The 15,975-nt window shown below is 49.6% G+C and overlaps 2 protein-coding genes across 2 annotated transcripts; one reads left to right on the top strand and one right to left on the bottom strand.

Annotated features, from left to right (window-relative positions):
* Positions 1 to 173: 173 nt before the first annotated feature.
* TGME49_244630 (hypothetical protein) lies at positions 174 to 7,744 on the bottom strand. Its single transcript, XM_002366911.2, has 5 exons — positions 6,162 to 7,744; positions 4,792 to 5,450; positions 3,605 to 3,951; positions 1,204 to 2,717; positions 174 to 836 (listed from the first exon to the last, which is right to left on the bottom strand). The coding sequence occupies exons 1-5, from the start codon at positions 7,732 to 7,734 to the stop codon at positions 490 to 492; spliced, it is 4,440 nt and encodes a 1,479-aa protein (XP_002366952.1). The 5' UTR covers positions 7,735 to 7,744; the 3' UTR covers positions 174 to 489.
* Positions 7,745 to 9,343: 1,599 nt separating this feature from the next.
* Positions 9,344 to 15,555, top strand: TGME49_244620 (NEK kinase). The gene is made up of 8 exons (XM_002366910.2): positions 9,344 to 9,748; positions 10,371 to 10,443; positions 10,756 to 10,849; positions 11,750 to 11,884; positions 12,412 to 12,557; positions 13,178 to 13,309; positions 13,765 to 13,884; positions 14,107 to 15,555. The coding sequence occupies exons 1-8, from the start codon at positions 9,666 to 9,668 to the stop codon at positions 14,173 to 14,175; spliced, it is 852 nt and encodes a 283-aa protein (XP_002366951.1). The 5' UTR covers positions 9,344 to 9,665; the 3' UTR covers positions 14,176 to 15,555.
* The last annotated feature ends 420 nt before the right edge of the window (positions 15,556 to 15,975 follow it).

Here is a 15,975-nt window from a genome sequence, read left to right as displayed (position 1 = left end):
TATATATATATATATATATACATATCTATTTGATACATATAATTATATGCATGTAATCGGAGAATGTCGAGTGTCAGCTCGATTGAGCGGAGGCTTCGCTGAAGAAGTTGTTTGAAAACGTTTTCGAGAGCAGTCCACAAATTGTTTTCGACGTTCTGACAACGGAATTGTCTCCTCACCACAGCGAAACTGGCGGTGCACGCATCAAGGCAGCAGAAAAAAAGAGAAAACGCATGTGAAGTCGTCGCACTCCCAGGGATTTCCGAGGAAACGACGCACCCCTGCTTTTCCACGAGAAAAAAAAAACTTCAAAAGCGCGAAGCTGCAAACCACGGACGCGAGACACAACGAGGCGGACAGGAAGTGATGAAGGTTGGAAGGTGCGTGCAGAGGAAGAAGAAGGGGGGGGAAGGACGGGAGAGGAGGAGAAGCGAATGGAAGAGACGAAGATGGTAGGAGATAAGAGGATGGGAGACGAGAAGAAAACAGCTACGACGGGGGAGCAGGAGAGGAACGAGAGGATAGGAGAGAAGAGCGCGGCAATTCTCGAAGTTCGCGTCTGCGTTGTTTGAAAGGATGCTCAAAAGGCGACTGCATGAACTCGCGAAGCAGCGCGGAAGCAAAGACGCCCGGCGGAAGAGTGAAGTCGAGACGCAAATTGAAGCCGCTCACGGGAGCAGAGTCAGACTCCCCTCCAGAAGAAGAGGAAGGAGAAGAGGGTGGCGCATATGGAGGAGCAGCAGATGCAGCTGGAGTGGACGAAAACTCAAGAGTGCATGAGAAATCTTGGGGGAAGGCGAGGAGGGGACGGTAGGAAGCATCGAGAAAGAGTTCCTCTGTACAACCAAAGAGAGAAGACAAGTCCAGAGAGAGAGCTGAAAAACAGTCTGTGTTAGCGTGGCGAGTCGCGTCTGGCGCCTTTGCTTTGAAGACACTGACGAGCGAGTTTTTTGACGAGCACAAAGACACTGTGCAGAGCCAGTGCGATGCTCGACAGAGGCCCTAGGCCTCGAGAGTCGAAACATAGAAGCGTTGAGGTATTTACGAATACGTACACAGAGTCCGAAAGCCTTCTTCGAGTAAGGACAGTGCGGAGCCTTTAGCGAGTGAACTAACGGGATGGCAAAAGACTGGGGGGCTAACCAAAAACGGAACTAAGTAACGAGGAGACACTCTGCGCGAGCCTGTGCTGAGGCGACTGACCTTCTCGGCGATAGAGACGCTCGCAGAGGAATTCCTCGTTCATGAGGTTTCGTAAAAACTCGCCCACTTTGTTTTCTGGAAACACCATCCCAGCGCCAATCAGCGGCAGCACGACGTCTGCAATCGAAAAAGATTGACACTCTTCTTCGGTCCTGAGAAGTCGAACTCTCTGCGAGTCTGGCCGAACTCTCTGCGAGTCTAACCGAACTCGCTGCGAGTCTGACCGAACTCGCTGCGAGTCTGGCCTCGCTTCCCCCGTTCTCTCGAAGGGGAACAGCAGAGAGGACGACGAGCACGAAGCGGCGGTGCTTTGCATTGTCTCGTTTCCAGCTTTCTCGAGGACCAAGTCCCCGACGACGGGGCGACAAAGTCCGTAGACTCTTGCTCTCTCTGTGGCACAGAGGTTCCAGAGATACGAGGCGTAGGCCTTCACGTAGATGAGTCTCTGAAGACGAGGGATGCTTCGCACAGCTTTCAGAACCTCCTCCCGTCTCGCCAGACCGGCACCGCGCATTTCTCTCTCTCCCGAGAAAGGCGACGCCGAAGCCTGAGGAGGAGCAAGCGCGCGGAACGGTGTCTGCGACGTTCGTGGACGAGTCCCTCCGTCCGCGGATCCAGAGAAAGACGCAGAAGCTGCAACTCTGCGCGCGAGACCCTCCGAGATTGCCCCCGACGCTGCTGCGAGCTCGACGGCTTCGAGACACTCGAACTCTTCCAACTTCGCTCGCGTCGCGCGGTCCTCGCTTCCTGGCGCAAGGCTCCGCGAGTTCGACGATCCACGTTCGGCGCAAACCGCGAACTCGGTGCCACAGACCTCCTGGAGATCGTCCCTGCGCGGCGCTCTGTTCTTGCCTCTTCTCGGCGCGTCTTTTTCTCCCGCACCAGGGAGCGAAGAGGAGACCGACTCGGCTTCGAACCGTCCTTCTCTGAAGGCGCTACTGGGGCGCTCGCGCCCCGCAGAGTTCCGAGGCGGCGTCGCCTGCGACTTGGCCCGCTCAGGAAGCCGCTGCCAGTCCTGCGGGAACGGCGCTTTCGTCGAGGCGTTGTCTGCTGCGTTTGCGTCTCCGGAAAGCGCTGCATGCGAGCGGCGTCTCCACTCGGGTGCAGGCGCAGCCGCGAGAACGCGAAGAATCTGTCTCTCCTGCCGGCACTGGCGAGGGAGCAACGCGAGAGCTCGACGAAAGTCCCCAGCCCAAAATGCCTCTTGAGCCGACACAAATGCTGCTCCTTGGAAGGAAGAAGACGAAGAAGACGAAGACGGTTGATCTGAGTGAGGAAGGAGCGAAGAAGGTTTGGACGATGCAGAAGGACGAAGAGGGGGAGGTGAGAGCGATGGTTTTTCGTCTGCGTTCCCAGGATGCGGCAACGCGCTGGGGCCTGAGCGGCCTCGGAACTTGGCCGGAAGAGCCTCGGGAATTTTCAAAATCAAATTGCAGACGCGGGCGAACTGGCGATGCAGCAACGCTCGGCCGATGTGGTGAGTGGGACGCGCCCCGGTGCCGAAACGCTGTGGCCTAAAGTCGAGAGAGCAGTCGAAAAAAAGAAAAATACATTTCACAAAGGTAGAACAGGAGGGACAGGCGGAGAAAAGCGGAAGAGAAAAAATGGGAACGAAGAGAAAATTAAATAAATTTCACAGGCGAGAAGCCCAGGCTGCGCGCGAGAAAGAAGAGGAAAGGGAGAAGAAAAAGAAGAAAATCGAAATCACCTGCGGGAATGAACCTGGCGCAGAGACACACGGGAGGAGAGAGTCGCACGGAGACGGACGAGGAAATCAGTTCGGAAGGAGAAAACGAGATGTAAGAATAGGCGACTCTGTGTCTTCACGAACGCTTGCATGCACTGACAAGACTGTTCAGCATTTCTGATATCTTTCTCGAATTCTCCGCTGTCTCGCAGCACTTGGCTCTCTTTCAGAAACGCTGATGAGCATGCATCCATGCAAGCCTCTGAAAAAAACTGCTTCTCTTTCTTCCGAAATAGACACAAGCTCGTGTGAATGGTCGCATCGGATCTGGAAGCAAGTATATGTATCACATATACGAATCAGATCTCTGAGTACATAGTCTCTCTATATATGCATTTATGTACCTAAATATACATATGCATATATATATATATATATATATTTGCATACATGCTTAGATGAGTGCGTGTGGGGGCTTTGTTTGCTTATGTAGATGTAGGCATTTATAAGTGTATAGATGCATACTTTTGCTTGTGTTTTGAATATAGACATGTCTAGATGTATATGCATGTTTACGGAAAACCGTGAAACATGAAGGAAATATATATATATATATATATATATATGAAATCTCTCTATCAGTGCAGGGGTAAACCGGCAGATGTGTTGAAGAGAGAATCAGAGTGAGGAAAGAAAAGGAAAGACTGAGAGTACCCGAAGTAATTGATGAATCCGAACTTCTGGATTGCCTCCGCAGCCTCCGTCGTCAGCGCCGCGAGTCGCTCCTCTTCAAATAGAGGATTTTCCTCCTCAGAGGAACTTCTCAGAGCCTTAGAACTCCTCGAAAATCCAGATGTCGATCCAGCTGGGAGGGAGGAGAACGATGAAGAAACCGCAGACGACGACACCAATGAATCATGAGAAAGGGACGAAGAAGAGGAAGGAGGAGAAGGTCCCGAGTTTTCAGTTTTAATTCGAACATTTCTCAAAAGAATGGAGAATCGGTTTCCTCCCAAGCATCCAAGGTGGACTTCGCCGGGCTCGAAGTGACTCCAAGAGACCTGCAGGGAAAATAATGTTCTCAGAAAACCTTTTTCGAAAAAAAACAAACAAGAACCCCAATCTGAAAGCAGTGTCACAACCGCATATAAATATATAAATATATATATATATATATGTGGATATAGAGAGAGAGGTAGCGCAGCGACAAAAAGATTCTTTTTCAAAAAGGTCTTTATCAACATAGACGGACACAAAACCAGGTCGCTGCAGAAACTGAGAGCTGCAGAAACGTGGACCGATACGCAGGTTAACCTAAATATTGATTTACAGTCGATTTACGAATATCTATACTTGTATTCATTCGGACTTCAAACGGCTGCATGCATTGGCGTTTTTCACAGGCAGACCAACCACGTAGGATAAAAGTCCATCGTTTCCCCCGTCACGCCTCGTCGTGCTCTAAAGGCATTCTTGACATTCATAAAATCTCTTTCTGAAGATATGAAATAAAAGACAAAATGAAGGACGACGGATCTGCGTGGAGACTCACACATGCACGCGTTTCCTCCAGTGACAAGCGACGGACGACAAGAAAAAACAACGTCGCACACCCACTACTCTATATGTAGACGTCGCGATAGATCCACAGCTCGATAATGATGTACAGGTGGATATAGTTGTATAGAAAGGAATGCATAGAGATCGAGATATATAGAGCTGTATAGAGAGACAAATACAGCTCGATGCACAGACATAGACCTGCAGGTAGATACAGAGATCGATGAAGACAGATATAGATAGATGGATCGATACACAGAGAGCTGCTTTTTTGTTGATCTGAAATGAGTGAAGCGCGCCTGGAATGCGGAATTGAAGGCTGATCGCGCGTCTCTGCTTACGCAGGCGTCCCAGGAAGGATGTTGCATGGCCTTCTTGGCGAGCTCGGCGGTGAAGATCGGTTCCGGATTTTCGCTCTCCTGAATCGGCGCACATGTACTACAGAGAGCTGAGTCGCCAGGCTGTCCCCGCGAGTCTTGAGTCTCTTCGACTCGCCCACTGGAAGGCGTTTTCAGCGGCGACAGAGGAGGAGAAGAAGAGGAAGCCGACGAAGAAGTTGACGGAGGAGAGGAGGGAGGCTCGAAGACCGGCTTGTCCCCACAAATAGGAGACGGAGGCAAGACAGACAAAGAAGGTGCAGAGACGCGGGGACGCTGGAGAGAAGCCGACGCAGAGAGAGACGCGTCTGTTGTGTCCGATAGGAATGAAGGAAGAGCGAGAGCCTCTGACGCCCTCTCACGTCGCAGTTTGTCTTGCCTTTCCAGCATCTCGCCTGCTCTGTCTCTCCACGTAGAAGGAGACAGAGAAGAAGAGGGAGAAGAGGAGGAAGAAGCAGAAAGAGGAGAGGAAAGGGAAGGAGGTCGCGACGCAAGAGGAGGAAGAGGAAGAGGATTGGAGCAGGCAATCCACTGTGAAGTGACGGCGCGTCTGTCCTTCATACCTGCGAAGGAAAAGCGTTTGATGTCGACTCCTGTCACGCGGGCAAGAACCTCCAGTGCTTCTGAGAAAGCAGAGAAAAGACAAAAATGACAAGAGTGTGAACAGCCGGTTAGGAAAATCATCTAGACCGTGGACGTTTTCTTTCCGGTGATCGGCGATGCAATCCTCGACATGCCCAAGCTTTCCAGTTTTGGCCAAGTTCTGCATCGACGCTTCTGCAGTAAACGTTGTCCTGGGAGTTTGGACTAACATGCATCATGGTGTTCTTCCTCTTTCTTTGGGTGTATACACTAGGAGCATCGATGTCAGCTGGCCACCTCGTGGTGTACATACACCCAGGAAACGGCTGCTTGTTGAAACCCAAGAGTCCTGCGGGACGTCGAAAGCCGCAAGAGAGGTGCGTCACAGAACTCTCGGGAGAACTATTGACAACAAAAAGTTTGCCAAGAGAAGGCGTCGCCTCTCCCTCTCTCTTCCCACAGGGAATCACACCGACGGTCGCGTTTAAGGGAAGAGAAAAATGCACGACGACGCTCCTCAGCTCGGATCTCTCCTCCTCTGCACTGTTACCCTACTCTCTCTCTCTCTCTGTTTCTTGCCCCATGCACCTCCAGGGGAAGCTCAGAGAAAGATGAAAATGTTAAAGTTCAGCATTTTCGTGAGCGTTTCCTTTATTCCTCATCGATGCCTGCCCCTTTGTGCCTTCCTAGCCACCTCTGTCGGTTCCCCGGACGTTTCTTCTCTTTTTAAGGTTTCTCTCTCCTAGACTCACCTGGCGTTTCGCGGTTGTGTTTAGTCAGAATGAATCGGACAGAGGAGAGCGCAGCCACCTCCCTCTCAACGGCTTCGCGACTCCGCACAGGCTCTCCAACGTCGGAAACGAATGTCGCGTTGTCCTCTGTCTCTCCTGTCTCCACAGAAAAGCCAGGAGACAAAGAAGAAGGAGAAGAGGAAGAGGATTCAGGAGGAGACCAAGACGAAGAAGAGCAGTGAGAAGATCGAGAGGAAGACGCATGTACTGGCGCAGAAGGATGAGGACGAAACGCATGTTGACGGTGAGCGTGAAGAGACCGGAGGAGAGCCTCGCGTCGGGCGTCGAGGCGCTCGAGGCCTGAGGTGTCATTACACCCGAGGTCGAGAGGACACACTTTCCCGTCTTCGCCTACCTCTCTCACAACAAAATCTTCGCTTCTGTAGCGAATGACGCCTTCCAGTTTGGAGGGCCTTTCTGACACGAACGCTCCCGCTCCTATCTCTGTCTCCGTGTACAGTTCTTCATCTTCTCCCGGGGAGAAGCGAGAAGAAGCGAAAGCAGAAGAAGGAAGAGACGGGGGGAGACGAGAAGATGGAGGCGGAGACAACAAAGAGGAAGAAGGGGAAAGTGGCTGGGAAGAGAGAGACTCTGTGGCGATTGCAGGAGGCGCACAGGCTTGCTCATCGAAGAGCCTCGGGACTCCTTCCCCATCTGCGACTTCTGGAAGAAGAGTGCGAGGCGCTTGAACTCCGCGAAGCTGCAGAACGGGAGGCTCTCGCCAGGCCGCAAAGGCGTTGGAGGAGAACGCAGAGCGAGAGAACCGGGCATTGGGAGAGCGAGAAAAAGGGAAGAAACGCGCAAGAGTCGGCATCGAAAAACGCGAAGAAGACCCGCGACGGAAAGAGTCCGAAAAGGAAGAGAAAGAAGAAGAGGATACAGTGGAAAAAGAAGAAGAAGAGGATAAAGTGGAAAAAGAAGAAGTGGAAAAAGAAGAAGAGGAGTAGGGGAGAGAAGGCTGGCAGCAGGGATCTGTAGTGGAAGAGTGTGTTTTGCGGTTATTCCTGTTTCGCATGTATCTGAAACGAACAAAAGAAAAAGGTGACCTTTCCGGCGAGAGAAAGTTGGAACATTTCTGACTTTTTTTGTCATCGAAGCGAGAGAAGCCGAGACAGGACTGCTGCGGTGTCTCTGCCGCCGCAGGACTAGAGCCACGAGGGGCACGGAGGAGAAACAAAGGCCTCATTTCGTCCGCGGAAAATGCGTCCCGCCAGTCGACAAGAAAAGGAAGAGAAAAAGATGCAGTCGAAAAAAGAGGATTTGGAAGGCGCGAGCGGAGGAGACCGAAGAGAAGATGCAAACGCGGACACAGAGAGTCCACCCGTTGAGTGTCTGGACACTGGATTCCTCCCCAGACAGACAGAGGATCTGGAGAGGCAGTTTTTCCAGTGAAAAAAAAAGTTTCTGGAGAGGAAGAGAAGAGAGATGGCAGACAAGGTATCCATAAAAAAGCAAGTGTAAAGAGACCGCAGAGTTGTACGCAAAGGCGCGCAGTGCCGCGCAGAACGCTCTTTCCCTGCTCGAGTGTCTCCATACGAAAAGAGGGCTTCCGCAAAATCTGCAAATGAGTTGTGAAGACAAGAAGAGTCTCTACAGTTTTCCATGATGAGGAGACTTTCCGGAGCTCTTCGTCTTGGTAGTGACGGGCGTCATGAGGCATCTCCTTCCAGGAAACCAGAAGACAAAGGGCAAGGAAATCTGTAGTCAAAGGCAATGCACAGACTCGAAAGCCACACAGGCACGTTACGATATATATATATATATATATATATATATATATAATATGTATATAAGGAAAAAGCTAGATGTATGAGCATATATATAGAACGATTTTTATTTATATATCTTGGTATATCTATCTATATGTGCATTCATATATATTTATATGTGCGTAGATGCATGTGTGTTTGTACGTGGGTGTAGGAAGAGAGAGAGGAAAATATAGAGAGCTTTGAACGCGTCGAGTGACAGGTAGCGCTGAACAGGTCCCAGTTGTCTTCTTCAAACGGCGCAGTCTCGAAAGCAACGAGGGATTTTTTAACGAGTTCCAGGCACACATACCAGTAATCAGAGGCAAACCTGCGTTTTGTTTGTCAGAGAAGGATCCTGTGGCGTCCTTACTCTGGAGGTTGAATATGGAAGAGGAACAAAGAGAACATCGAAGCGCCTCTCTATTGGAGGCGTCCTTTTCGGAAATATGAACGCGGCGCGAAAAAAACGAAAACCAATTCGTCCGTGTCCACCATCACATCGCTATACACATCTGTGTCGTTGTATGTATTTCGTATGGTTTACTTCGAGACTGTCTGCGTTCTTTAGGTTGGAGTTCTCCTGGGCATTTCGTGATTACCGTGTCAGGTGCTGCAAATATCAGAATCGCTACGTCCCCTCCGTATCTTTGAGAATCGCCTGCAAGCATCTCAAGATACATCTACCTTCGTTTTGGCGAGACTCTCTGTGCGTCTACTGCATGCGTAGGTGTGAATGAATGGTCGCTTTGTGTGTGAAACGCTCGAGTGTATCAGAAAGGTTTCGCATCTCTGAAAGCGTTTGTCTTGGTTGTCTGACTGCTCTCGATTTTGTCGGATTCTGAAAAAGAGAATCTCCTCGTGCGGATAAATCCTCCTCTCGGCCTTTGCGTTTGCCACCCTCCGCCAGGCACACAACTTCGATCTCTCTGAACTGGGGAATAGAGACAAGGAGGCACATTTCTCTATCCGTGTATTCATATAAACACCCGCATTTCTCTGTCCATGTCTGAAAAATGACATGTTTTCCATCTACAATTATGCATGAGCCTACACTTCTGCCTTGATGTAGACAAACATAGATTTATCCTTCCCTTTAAATAGACGCAGATTTGCTCATTTACTTATGCGGGGCCAGGCAACTTTTTCCACATGTGTTTTGGATAGTTGTCAGGAGCTGAAAACTGACACAGACAGGAAAGACAGGGACTTCCTTTTGACACTGACAGAGCGAGACCATTGTTCACGAGTGACTCCGTGGCGCTCGACTTCTCGTCTTTTTCAAGCGAAAAACAGTGGAGAAGCAAGGAGTGGCTTTTCGGCCGTTCTTCCCATCGCTCGACATCTACGTGGAAGGCGACCTTGGCGACTTGGAGGAGTTGTGCGAATATGCTTGACGTAAAGTGGCTCTTTGCGTGCCCTTTTTTCGCGAGTCTTGTGCCTGGGATATCCTCGTCAAAAACTTTTGTAGGTGGAAATCGCTCTCGTGTGTACCGGTGGTTTTTTATCGGACGGCAAAAGGCCGCATGTTATGCTTGTTTCTGCGAGAGTTTGGCGCGTCTTAAATCTACAACCTGATCTGCGATTGCCTGCGTTAAACGCGTTGCGTCACCAGAGCGGTCGGCGTTTGTCTTCTCAGTGTACTTGCAGCTTCTAGTTTCGCGTGCTCAAAGTCTGCATTCTTTGCCCCTTGCGCAAAGATTTCAAGGAAGCGAAAATGGAGAAATACACCTGTCTCGAGGCAATCGGGGAAGGCGCCTACGGGACCGCTTTCCTCGCTCGCGATTTCGATGGAAACAAGTGAGTTGTCACCCTTGGAATATCCAGATCGGGGGGTTCGTCGATGTGCCGTTATCTGCGGAAAAACGCCCGCTTGTAAAGTCATGTGGAACTTGAAAGAACCGTAAAATATCTTCTGTCTCAGCCACAAGAGGGTAATTTCTGGACGAAGCCGGCACAACGCGTGTTGACACGGAGAGAAAACGACACCTCCAGTGTGAATCCTCGTTTTTTTTCTCCACCATACCTCGTTCTAGGTTCGTCGTCTTACCGGCTAACCAGCAAGGACCTTGTATCGTAACTAAGTTAACGGCGAGCTTTGCACCACCTTTGTACTTCAAATAACTACAGGTATCACTCCTGCGTTTATATATGCTTCAGAGGCATCTTGTGCATTTGGTGGGAAGAGTTGCTGTGCTGCTCCGCCTTGGGCACTGAAACAAACCGCCAGTTCAGCCCAGAAATCGACTGAACATCGTGATGTACCTTGTGTGCGTGAATTCCAGAGTGCGTGTCGCGATCTTTGTATCCATTTAGCTCACTGTGTTGCTCGGGTGACGCAAACTGTTCTATGTGGAAGGGTCGGATTTGGACGACCACCAAAAGATCTCGATGCGCCTTGCCTGTTTTGTGATTCTCGCAGATGTGTAATAAAAGTCATTGACGTTTCGCGAATGACAGCGAAGGAACGACAATCGTGCGTAACTGAAGTTCAGGTCCGTCCAACGCTGTAACTTTGAAAAATCCGCTTTCTGTGCCATCTGCAGGAAATTCCGGCGTCAGGTCCAGTTATTCAGAAGGTGCAGCAACGCAGCCGCAGGTGCCTTAGAGAATTAGATGGACATTCATGTGCCCTTAGGGTGGAAACAAAATCACATCTGCACTCGCCTTCTTCGTGAACCTGGGGAGTTGCCTCTCTGAGTGAATGAAAAAACGTTTGAGAAATGCCCGTTAGAAAAAACGAAGAGCAGAGAAACAGCAGAAAGAAGGCTTTCAGAACTCTTGTTTCTGACATTCCTTTTTTGCAGCTCCTTGCTCGGCTTGAGCACCCGTTTGTCGTTCGGTACCTTGACAGTTTCATGGAAGGAAACACTTTGAACATCGTCATGAATTATTGTGCCGGTAAATCTAGGACATGAAACTCTAACGCGTTTCTTTATCCCCATAGTCTGTCTACTGATTTGGAAGAGTAAAAGGAAGTCTATGCATCGTCACAAACCGACACAGAATTGCGATTCAAGTCTGAACGCATGCAGCTGCCTAACCTACCTGTGTAAAAGGAGTTCAGCAGGGTAGGGGGTTACAGCAGCCATAGAACACTCGGGTGTCCGTCTTCTTTATGTCTGGAGTCTTCAGCAGTATCTTAGGTCCTCTTCTGTCTCTGTTTATTCGATTCAAGTTATAGCAATGTGTACGTATAAACTCGTCGCATCTATCTTTATAGTGTGGTAATGGAAAATATACGATATATCTTCACGTTCGCAACACACTTGTACCACTCTCTGATTGCGGTTTTGCTTCCTGTGCAAGGAGGGCGAGAAGCCAGCAAGGAGGTGCGATGGCAGCAGCAGTTCATTGGTTCGAGTTGTTTGCCCTGCGTCTATAAGTTCACCTTCTGCATCGACGTGTCATGACAATGTTTTATCTTCAGCTGCTGATGACAGACGCTAGAAGTCTCTCATCTTCACTTGAGGACTCTCTGGTGGTCTCCACCGGACAACAGAAAAAGAAGTCCTGTTTCTTGGTTGAGCAAGAGCTGTAGAAAGGCTGCCTCCGCGCTTGCGCATAAACTGTCAACCGTCAACTGTATTTAGCTGTCTGGCCGGTTCTTTTTCGTATCTTCGATTTGGCATGCATGTGAACCCCAACGTGAGCGGTTTACCACAGTCTTAATCTTGACTCTGCTCTGCCACCAACACAAACAGTCCGGTAGACGGGGATCAAAAGATGAATCCAAGAGCAGCTGAAACTTTCTCTCTTTCGGCATGATGCATTTTTCTTGCTCCTCCTGTTTCTTTACAGACGGAGACCTCGCAGGCGTAATCGAAAAGCAAAGCCGGACTCGAAAGCCGTTCAAAGAAGCACAAATTCTCCGATGGCTCGCTCAGATTCTCATGGCTCTGAAACACATCCACAGCCACAAAATCATTCATCGAGGTCAGCACTGCTGCATAGTTCTGAGGAAAGAAACGACGGTGGTGGCCTGCTTTCTCTCGTGGTAAAATGCGAGTTTAGGGCTGATCTATGCATTGCCTACTCCGGTATCATTCCGCGCCAGTCTGGCCAAAGTCGTGGAAACACACGGAGACTCCAAACGCTTCACGTAGACAGCTAGTTGCCGTTTACAGCACAGAGATAACCAAGGTGAACTCTCCTGTGTAACGAAAGCAGGAAGCTTCAAGCAACACGTTCCGACAAGAGTTTCCGTCTTTGTCCAGGAAGAAAGTGCGATCGCGTTTTACGCCGTTGTGCTCTTTTCTATCGGGCTGCTTTTAGCGCTATTGACATCTTGTCAACAAAGCAAGCGACCGCCTCATCGTCTCGACCATGTGCGTCAACCTACAAAAGGCTATCCGCTTGAATCTGGGCACGCCGGTGCACATGTCGGTGTGTCTTAACTGTCTTTTCTCTGTCTCTCTGAAAGCAAAGGAGTCTCTTTTTTCCCTGTCTTTCTTCCCTGCAAGATATAAAGAGTCAGAATTTGCTCGTCGACTGGGACGGGCGCATTCGCCTCGCTGACTTTGGCATCAGCAAACTTCTGGATTACACAAATGCGCAAGCGAACACGTTCATCGGCAGCCCTTACTACTTGAGCCCGGAGTTGTGTGCGGTGAGACTCACAGGAAAACGTAGAAGAAAAATGAAAGAACATATTCCCAGAAAGAGAGGAACTTTTCAAAGAGAAGGAAACGCCTGAAAGAGCCTTTGCAAGGCGAGCGAACATTCTCATCGATACCTTGCCGAGACTGTACTTCGACCATACCGACAGATTCGTCGAAGTTACACACCTCGTGAAACAAAGTGCGTGACTTAAGACATAGACTCTGGATTTTGTATCCGTCTCATCGTACCGGGACTCATCACCTCTGAGAGTTTCTCGCATGCTTCCCCTGTTGTTTTCTGTCCATCCCGCGCCGATTCTGAAAAGACCCCTCACGCGTCCTTGCCTGTATTTTCTGTGAACCGAGGACCAAGAGTCTTTTTGAAAAACACAGGAAGCGGAAGAGAAACGCACTGAGCACACAAAATAGCAGCAAGATCAACTCAGGTTTTTTGCGTGAGACTTCTGAACGTCTGGAGGCCTGCCTCGCCCTGACACGACGCTGGCGGGTGAAGTTTTTCTTCGTCCGTTCGCTTTTCGTACCCTCCCTTTTCACCTGTTTCGACAAAGCCGGTGGGCACAAGCTGTGCGCTTCGTCAGACATCGAAAATCGTTTTCTCCCTGTGCAGGGAAACCCATACGCGACCGCAAGCGACATCTGGGCTGCCGGCTGCGTTCTCTATGAAATGGCTACTTTCCGAACTCCTTTTCACATGGCCACCTCAATCCCTGACCTCTGCTACAAAATTCAGAACATGCAGGTGAAACACAAGACGACAACGCTCTTGCCTGCCATGAAAAAGCAGTTACCAAGTGGTGTGTGCACCGAAATATAAGCCGGGAGCATCTCATCGGTTAAACAGCCGGAGGACCTCTTCTGACTGCACATGCATCTGCGGGGCAGTCTCCATTCCACGCCAACGCGTCCGTTTACATAAACATATATATATATATATATATATATATATATATATACCTGTACAAATGTACATCCACATACGTCTACAAATATGTGTGTTACGGATGGAAGTAGACAAATGCATTGTGGTATATCTGCGTGTCAAAATGCAGGGGTACGATTCTGTCTCGCATGTAAACAGTCCCTTTTGTGTTTGAGTATCTGTTTCAGCTTCAACCGGATGCTCTTGTATGTCTCAGATGTTGGTCGCTTTCGTTTGCTCACTCGTTTTTCCTGTTTTCCCTCGCATTTCTGCAGATTGCTCCGTTGCCGGAAGTCTTCTCTTCGGAGATCCAGGCCTTGGCAAATCTCATGCTCCAAAGAGATCCCCGAAAACGCGCGAGTGCCGGGGAACTTTTGGAACGACCTTCCCTGCAGGTAAGTCGACAAGCGGTTTCTGAGGTTTGCGAAAACAAATGGCAATAGAAGGAAAATGCTGCTGCAATCCTACAGAGCACGGATTCTTGGGTGCTGCTGCTTCTGTCGAGTTTTTCTCTGCTTCACCCTTTCTCGGCTTCCCTGAGATTTGCTCTGCGCATATGCTGTGAAGTTAGGACGATTCGTGGCATTTCATTTTATCGGATTCTTCACGGATTGCAGCACGCAGCCATTCCGGTGCTCCTGAACGTCGCAGATGCCTCTCAAATGCCGATTTGGCTTGCTGTGTAGCTGGGGGACTCCTGACCGTCTCTGTATATCGCCTTTACCCACCGCCTTGTAGAGCGTTTGACGTCTTGGGGATGTTTTCACTTGCTGCACATGCGTCGCTTCTTTCTCAGGCTGCTATCCGTGAAATGCTGAAAGAGACTAGGAGCAAAGGCAAGACGATTTGATGCGCAAAAACTGAAAGTCTGTCAGAGAAGCGAGGGAAATGACGGAAGATCGAACGGGAACACACACAGAAACCCACAACGAAAGGGACTCTGTGTCGAAGGACTGAAGAGAAACTGTCAGGTGAAGCGAGCAAGAGTGCACAGTCGGTCGGGCAAAAAGAGGCGAACGGGGAGAACGTGGAGGAAAGGTGATTCACAAGACTTCTGGAACTGAAGAAGAAAACGAAGAGACGAGAAACGAGTCAAGATCACAACACATGCCCAGAGCGATGAGCAGGCGGAGAGAAATCAGGTGATATAGCGAAAGGAAGGAGACCCACAAGGAACAGTGATCGAGCGGGAGACGACAGATGAAGAGATGTTTATGTCAGCAAAGATCACGCAGAGACAGAAGCTGTCGCTGCCTTCTTCGGTATCTCTGATATCCCCACCCACACCCATCTAATGATGCGACGGAACACCGCACACGGCCACAGCGATAACAGGAACAGAAATGCTTGTCAATGCGGAGAAACAAGGAGAACCAGTATCGATGTATCGGAGAGAAACATTCGATTCTTTCAGGAGTCTTTACAGATCGCCTACAGTCCAACGCGTCTCTGGGCTCATGTAAGATGGGCCAAGCAGAAGACGCCGATCTCGAGGCTTCTTTTTCACAACTTTGCCGGCGAAGGCCTCAAGAGCAGCTGAAAGCGCATTCTTCTGACTGTCGGGCGGTCGCAAGAGCGTCTCTCTGCAGCAGAGCACTGCGACTCTGAGAAACGTCAAACGTGTAACCACTCTCGTTTAGCTCCCCAGACGTCACTGCAGTGCCGAAAAAAACCGGCGTTAGGAAACTTTCAGGTGTCTCAGAACTACAGTGTTTCTCGCCTTGCCGCAATCGAGCCCCGAAAGCAACACCCGAAACGCATGCACTCGAAAAGAATTTAAAAATTGCATCTGGTAACGCCACTGAGTTTACTTCTATCCTTCTGTGAGGACCCCATCACAGTTCCATGTACACATACAAATACACACAAATCAAAACATATGTATGTATATTTATGCATGTATATATATATATATATGCATGTATATATATATATATGTTTGCATGTGCAGGGGCACGCACACATCGGACGCTTTTATGGTCGATTATCTGTAGCCAGATCAATGCATCTTTGTTTATCGGTAAACCCTAGGATAAGAGCCGGAAAGACGATGTTTTCCCGTTCGCGATGCGCACCCTTTCAAGCGTGCGTAGAAGAGTCGTGGAACTCCGTCCGTACATCGAAATCTTGCAGAACCAAGACTGATCGATCTGTTGCACCAGGCAAGGTCGAATCTCGCGCAAGAGCTGTGAAGATGATACGTCAACTGGTGTTTCTCCCGCCTGCGCGCGATTCGAGAAAAACGCTCTTGCAAAGCACTTGGAGTCCGAACTCCCTCAAAAAACTACGGTTTCTCTGGTACACACTCGCGTGGCGACTGAGGGTCCTTTCTCTCTGAGGATTGCAATTCCGATTGGGACTCCTAGTCACATCTGGAACGTTTTCGTTTGACAGCGAGAGCAAGCGAGTCATCAGGGTATGATCAGGACACTATCGTACTGGGGGCAAGTGTATCTCTCAGACAGGACATGTTACGTCGGTTATGT

Source organism: Toxoplasma gondii, chromosome VI (assembly GCF_000006565.2).
Source record: "Toxoplasma gondii ME49 chromosome VI, whole genome shotgun sequence".
Taxonomy (NCBI): Eukaryota; Apicomplexa; class Conoidasida; order Eucoccidiorida; family Sarcocystidae; genus Toxoplasma; species Toxoplasma gondii.
The sequence above is the reverse complement of the archived record's forward strand: the minus strand, read 5'-3'. Positions and strand labels throughout refer to the sequence as shown.